General features: G+C 36.4%; 1 protein-coding gene across 1 annotated transcript; it reads right to left on the bottom strand.

The window, feature by feature from the left end:
* Positions 1-867: 867 nt before the first annotated feature.
* Positions 868-1,682, bottom strand: LOC108282809 (60S ribosomal protein L7a-like). Its single transcript, XM_037727971.1, has one exon. It carries the CDS (start codon positions 1,665-1,667, stop codon positions 879-881), a length of 789 nt encoding a protein of 262 aa, XP_037583899.1. The 5' UTR covers positions 1,668-1,682; the 3' UTR covers positions 868-878.
* Positions 1,683-6,838: the final 5,156 nt, after the last annotated feature.

Here is a 6,838-nt window from a genome sequence, read left to right as displayed (position 1 = left end):
TTGGACACTGAATGCTTTTCATTTTCTAAAAGAAAGAAAAAAGAAGAAAGTCACCAGCATTAATTTTCCATATTGCTACCATATTAATAAGAGCTATAAATAAAGATTAAATGTAAGACGAATTACAGCATGGAAAAATCTCCACTTGCCTACATATTTAAATATTAGGAAGTATTTCTGGAGATTTTGCTACATCATTGGGTTATCAAGATGACAAATTTCCATTTAATATTTAATTATATTATTTCTCGATTGTTCACTCACTCCCTTTCCTATTTCCTAGTGATTTGCTTTAAATCTAACTTGCCACACTATCCAGCTGTGGTACACTGGATGCATTTATTATCTTTGCTTAGCTTGTTTATGCATCTGCAAAATGGGAATAATGACATCTCCACTGATCTTAGAAGAAAGTGATATCATTCCATTTTAATGCTGGATGCAAATAAAGAATTTTAACCATCTTTTAAAAACTTAGTTAGCCAATACTCAATAGCCCATTGTTTATGAGTCAAATCTTAGCTTCATATTTCCATGTTACCTCCCCCTGGAGAGCTCCCAAGAGTCTTGCCCTTGGATATTTCCAGGAACAATAGCCATTATAAGGAACTTGAAAAATGCGGTTCTGAAATGTTGAAAGACTTGCTACCCATGTTTTATAGAAGGCATGCTTTAAAGATTGCAACACTTATCTCTTATTACCCTTATTAATTTTTTTCACCACTGGACAGGGGCTGCAGAAACACAGGTTAAGACCTTAGTTTTTTTATATCGTATTTAGTTTGAGCCACATTTATTGCCCAAAAAAAATGTGATTTATCTATAAATAGCTTTTTTTTTTTGCATTAATTATTTTTATTTACAGAAACAGTGTGCAGTTAACCCAGTTTCGTGGCAAGTTCTTTAGCCTTTGCCTTTTCTAGCTTGGCGATGCGAGCCACAGACTTGGGGCCCAGGACATTGCCTCCCCAGTGACGCCGGATCTCATCGTATTTGTCATTGTAATTGGTGCGGATAGTTTCCACCAGCTTAGCCAAAGCACCTTTGTCTTCCGGATTAATGTGTGTGAAGGTGACAGTGGTGCAGGTCTTCCTGTGTACGAGAAGTCCCAGTCTTGCCTTCCCCTTGATGATGCAGTAAGGGACTCCCATTTTACGACAGAGGGCAGGCAAGAAGACAACCAGCTCAATGGGATCCACGTCGTGTGCAATCAGCACCAGCTGCGCTTTCTTGTTTTCCACCAAGGTGGTGACGCTGTTAACTCCTGCTCGGAGGACAGGTGGTCTCTTAGTGGGGACGTCCCCTTTGCCAGCCGCTTTCTTCTCGGCCCGGGCCAACAACCTCTGCTTCTTCTCTGGTCTGTACTTGTGGGCCAGCCTGAGCAGCTGGGTAGCTGTTTGGCGGTCCAGGGCTTGGGTGAACTGGTTAATTGCAGGAGGCACTTTCAGCTGCTTATGGAGGATGGCTCTCTGCCGCTGCAACAGGATATAGCGGGGCCATTTCACAAAGCGGGTGAGGTCTCTTTTGGGCTGGATATCTTGTCCAATGGCAAAATTTTTAGGCCTATTCTCAAGTAGTGGATTCGCCACTTTCTTGGCCTCCTGCTTCTTGACGACAGCAGGTGCCGGAGCCACCTTCTTCCCCTTGGCCTTCTTTCCTTTCGGCATGTTGGGCGGTAGGAAGAGAGCATAAATAGCTTCTTAAATTTTGATTAAACAAATACATGGAAGAGTTATTTTTGAGAACCAATTTAGCTTTGTTTCAGGCACAATTAGTAGTCAATACTTGAGTACATCTTTTTGGATTGTGACAATACAGAGTTTCCTACGTTGTGGTAGAATTGTACTCTTATCACACAGCATAAAGAGTAAGGAGCAGTAATTGTAAAATTCTAAACGGGAAAGGAGATTATCCCCTATTCATTTTCTGTCTCCCACAAATATGTGAGTCAGTGTCTTCAGTGCTTAGAGACTTACAGAATTTTGGTATTTCAAATAAGAAAGCTCAGGGGACATAAAGCCAATTTTTTTTTGTTTGGTGGCAAATTATAATACTGTGACATTAGTATTTACACTTAACAGATATAAACCTTTCCAATTCTTAAAACATTTGAAATCAGAAAAGACTACACTTAACCCAATTGTTTAGACCAAAGATGATTCTGTTACCTCTCAAGATAGAAAACTGGAAGGCAATATGTTTAACACAAAGTTGATAATCTGTATTTCTTTTCATTCTTTGTTTTTTTTTTTTTTCTCAAGACAGAGTTTTGCTCTGTTTCCCAGGCTGGAGTGCAATGGCATGATCTCAGCTCACCACAACCTCTGCCTCCTGGGTTCAAGTGACTCTCCTGTCTTAGCCTCCCAAGTATCTGGGATTACAGGTGCACACCACTATGCCCAACTAATTTTTTGTATTTTCAGTAGAGATGGGGTTTCATCATGTTGGCCAGGCTGGTCTCGAATTCCTGACCTCATGATCTGCCTGCCTTGGCCTCCCAAAGTGCTGGGATTACAGGTGTGAGCCACTGCTCCTAGCTGCCGATAATCTGTATTTCTTACTGTCAAGTCAAAGAAGTTTAAAGAAAGACGAAGAAATACAGACATTCCTAATTTAAAGTTTCAATACAATGCAGAACCATTTTGTCAGTATTCAATCAATATTCATGAAAAAAGTGGGCATGGCACATGACAGGGGATACACAAATAGTTGCTACAATTATCTGGCATCCTTTAAAGGTCTATTTAAGAATGCAACCATGATTGTCATTAATAGAACAAACAGTAAAAAATCATGCACTTTTCTATTTGAACACCTATACTTCTCCATTGCCTGCAAAAACTATCAGCAAATTCTTTGTATCAAATAATTTCTATTGAAATCAGGCTAACAATGTGATGCTAAGTACCAGTGTGGTAAGACTGATGTGATTTGTGTAGTATGTCAGTCAAATGAATGGTCCCAGGAATAGCTTCTAAGCAAATACATTAAATCATTAAATGGACAAAAGCATCCTTCTGTCACCATGAACCCACATTCAGGCAGTTGATATTCTGGCTTCCACCTAGAAATTTATGTTCATCAACCAATCTGGGCTTGCTGGGAATGTGAGAGGTACAGCTAGTTGTGTTATGTTGTGTTGATAGTATTTGTGTGATTTGTTCCATATCTCCAGTGACCTGCAGGGCGATTATGTTTCCAGCCTTTTAGTACACATAAGAGGACATGAAATAAGTTGTTGACTCTATTGCACTGTCAGCAAGGACTACAGACCAGCAATCTGACTTCTAAAGGTTGAAGTTATGTACCAGTCTGCTCTAGAGAAACCCTATACCTGATTAAAGATCCCTAAAGGTGATATAGGGCTCAAAGCTCCAAAATAATGTTTCTATATTGCAATGTGATCTATAATGATATATACACCAGACTATAAACTAGAAAATTAGATTTAGGCAGCAGTGTCAACTACAAAGTGCTAGAAACAGGGACAAAAGTTGTTAACCTTGTTAATTTGAAATGCAAGTCACATTCTCCACATCATTTAGCATTTCTTCTTTTAATTAAGAGAAATATGAGATTAAAATTCAGTTAGAATGCATAGTGGACAAACATACTAATTAAAAAACACAGGAGAAGTTTTATGTATATAGACCTAAATACACTTGGGAATTTAGTTATAATAAAGGTGGCAATTCCAATCAATGGAGTAAAGATGGGCTATTCTATTTAATTAATGCCATTAGAGCAAAGAGTAACCATTTGGAAAAAAAGACAAAATTGGATCCTTAAATAAACAGGACATAGTACATCCAGAGAAATAAATAAATAATTTAAATGTGAAAGGCGAAACCATAAAAGTACTAGAAAACTTTTTAATAATAGCCATTCTGGCTGGTGTTAGATGGTATCTCATTGTGGTTTTGATTTGCATTTCTCTAATGATCAGAGATGTTGATTTTTTTTTTCATATGATTGTTGGCCACATGTATGTTTTCTCTTGAAAAGTGGTCTGTTCATGTCCTTTGCCCACATTTTCATGGGGACACAAGTTTACCTATGTATCAGACCTACACCTGTACCCCTTGTGATGGTTAATACTGAGTGTCAACTTCATTGGGCTGAAGGATACAAAATACTGATCCTGAGCATGTCTGTGAGGGTGTTGCCAAAAGAGATTAACATTTGAGTCAGTGGGCTGAGGAAGGCAGATCCACCCTTAGTCTGGTAGGCACAATTTAATCAGCTGCCAGTGAATATAAAGCAGGCAGAAAAATGGGAAAAAAGAGAAACTGGCCTAGCCTCCCAGCCTACATCTTTCTCCCATGCTGGATGCTTCCTGCCCTTGATCATCTGACTCCAAGTCCTTCAGTTTTGGAGACATTATATATATATATATATATATATATATATATATATACACATACATACACACACACACACCTCCCATTAGTTCTGTCCCTCTAGAGAACCTGACTAATACACCCATGAACCTAAAATAAAAGTGAAAAAGAAGTACCAGAAGAAAATATGGGTTTATTCTTTCAAAATCTTGGACTTGGAAAAAGCTTTCTAACTATGACCCAAAATCTAGATGCATAAAAGAAAGAACTGGCAACTTTTGGCATGTAAAACTAAAACATATATCCCCAAGACAAAAACAAGACAAAACTAAAAAATCTCTGTATGGAAAGTTAAAAGACAAATGTCAAATTAGGGAAACATATCTGTAATTCATAATGGATAAAAAGGTTAATCTTTATTATATGTAAAGAGCTACTATAAATTGATATAAAATAGAACAATAACTCAATTGAATTCAATGCTCATTTTTATGAGCTAGACAGTTCATAGAAAAAAATACAAATGGCATTAAAATATGAAAAGAATCATTCATCATAATTTTTAAAAAATCATAAAAATAATTTTTAAAAAAGTTGTTGATATGTTTTATTGATGAGACCATGGAGAAACAAACACTGTTAGACTTTTCTGGAAAGAGTATAGGACTGTGCAATCCTTATGAAGTGGGAGTGGACAATAGCTATCAAAATTATCTTCAATTTCTTTTTTATTCAAATAAAATATCCTTCCACTAATTGATTTAGTGTACTGTTCTAAAAAATGTCATATATAATCTAATCTAGTTATGAAGTGGCGGCATCTGGCTTTCAACCTGCTCAGCCAGCGTGACCAGTAATCAGGATACCCATATAGCCTCCAGGAATTGATATCTCCATTGAATGTACCATCTTCATGTTAGTATCAAGACTGTAGACCCAGAGTGGACAAAACTTGACATGAAAACCTCTTTGATGTGTTGCTTTCAATCATGAATTAATTTTTTCTGGATATGTTACATGCTACTTTGTTATCTCTCATTTAAGAAATGTTTCAAGTGTATGGCACATTTGTATGTAGTTAGCTATAGATGTATCTGGATACCTAGTATAACATGGAATCCTTTAAGGTACAGCATTTATTTAAATTTTCATGGCACTTTATCATTGGCTTTCTTATAAGGATTTCTCAATATATGTTGATAAGGAAATCAGTGAAAGCATGGCCTAATCTTAAGGGTTTTTCTACCTTCTATAGTTCTCAAACTTTTCTTCAGCTTCAGAAGAAGACCAAATTTATATTCACCAATGGTTAAAATGAAATGGTCAGCTAACTAAGAATTCCCTGTATAATGTTTTTGAAACATGTGTCTAAGATAGAATCATATAAAATAAGACTGCTATAAATTTGTGTAAAATACCTCAAATTCAACAATCTCTGGAATGATCTACTCATTACTTCAAGCATTAGCACATTTGATTAGATTATCTTCAAAATGTTTTCATCTTAAATAAGCCATGTTAATATTCATCTGTAAAACTCTTAAATCTTAAACAAAAGACCTCACTCTGTAGGGATCCTAGAAGAAAATCTAGAAAATGCCATTCTAGACATTAGCCTTGAAAAAGACATTATGACTGAGTACTCAAAAGCTATTTTAGTGAAAACAAAAATTGACAAGTGAGACCTAATTAAACTAAAGAGATTCTGCTCACCAAACGAAGCTATCAACAGAGTAAACAAAATACCTAAAGAATGAGAGAAACTATGCCCAAACTATGCATCTGACAAAGGTCTAATATCCACAATTTATAAGGAACTTCAGCAACTGAACAAGCAAAACACAAGTAACCCATTTAACAAATGAGCAAAAGACATGAACAGACACTTCCCAAAAGAAGACATGCAAGTGGTCAACAAACAGATGAAAAACTGCTCTACATCGCTACTCACCAGAGAGATGGAAGTCAAAACCACAATGAGATCCCATCTCACACCAGTCAGAATGGCTGTTATTAAAATTCAAAAAACATCAGGTGTTGGTAAGACCATGGAGAAAGAGGAATGCTTACACACTATTAGTGGGATTGAAAATTAGTTCAGCCACTATGGAAAGAAGTTTCGATATTTCTCAAAAAACTCGAAATAGAAGTACCGTTCAACCCAGCAATTTCATTCCTGGGTATATATCCCAAAGAAAATAAATCAGTCTACAAAAAAGACACACGTACTTATATGTTCATTACAGTACTATTCACAGTAGCAAATATGTGGAATCAACCTAGGTGACCACCAACAGTGGTTTGGATAGAGAAATTTTGGTACATATACAACATGGAATACTATGCAGACATAAAAAAGAACAAAATCATGTCCTTTGCAACAACATGAATGTAGTTGAGGGCCATTATCCTAAGTGAATTAATGCAGGAACAGAAAATCAAATATCACATGTTCTTGCTTGTAAGTGGAAGCTAAATATAGGGTACTCATAGACATA

The sequence above is a fragment of the Cebus imitator genome, unplaced genomic scaffold (genome assembly GCF_001604975.1).
Source record: "Cebus imitator isolate Cc_AM_T3 unplaced genomic scaffold, Cebus_imitator-1.0 Scaffold252, whole genome shotgun sequence".
Classification (NCBI taxonomy): domain Eukaryota; kingdom Metazoa; phylum Chordata; class Mammalia; order Primates; family Cebidae; genus Cebus; species Cebus imitator.
The sequence above is the reverse complement of the archived record's forward strand: the minus strand, read 5'-3'. Positions and strand labels throughout refer to the sequence as shown.

What these genes read in the sequence shown, in the direction of transcription:
- LOC108282809 (XM_037727971.1), bottom strand. Translation starts at nt 1,667, where the DNA reads ATGCCGAAAGGAAAGAAGGCCAAGGGGAAGAAGGTGGCTCCGGCACCT.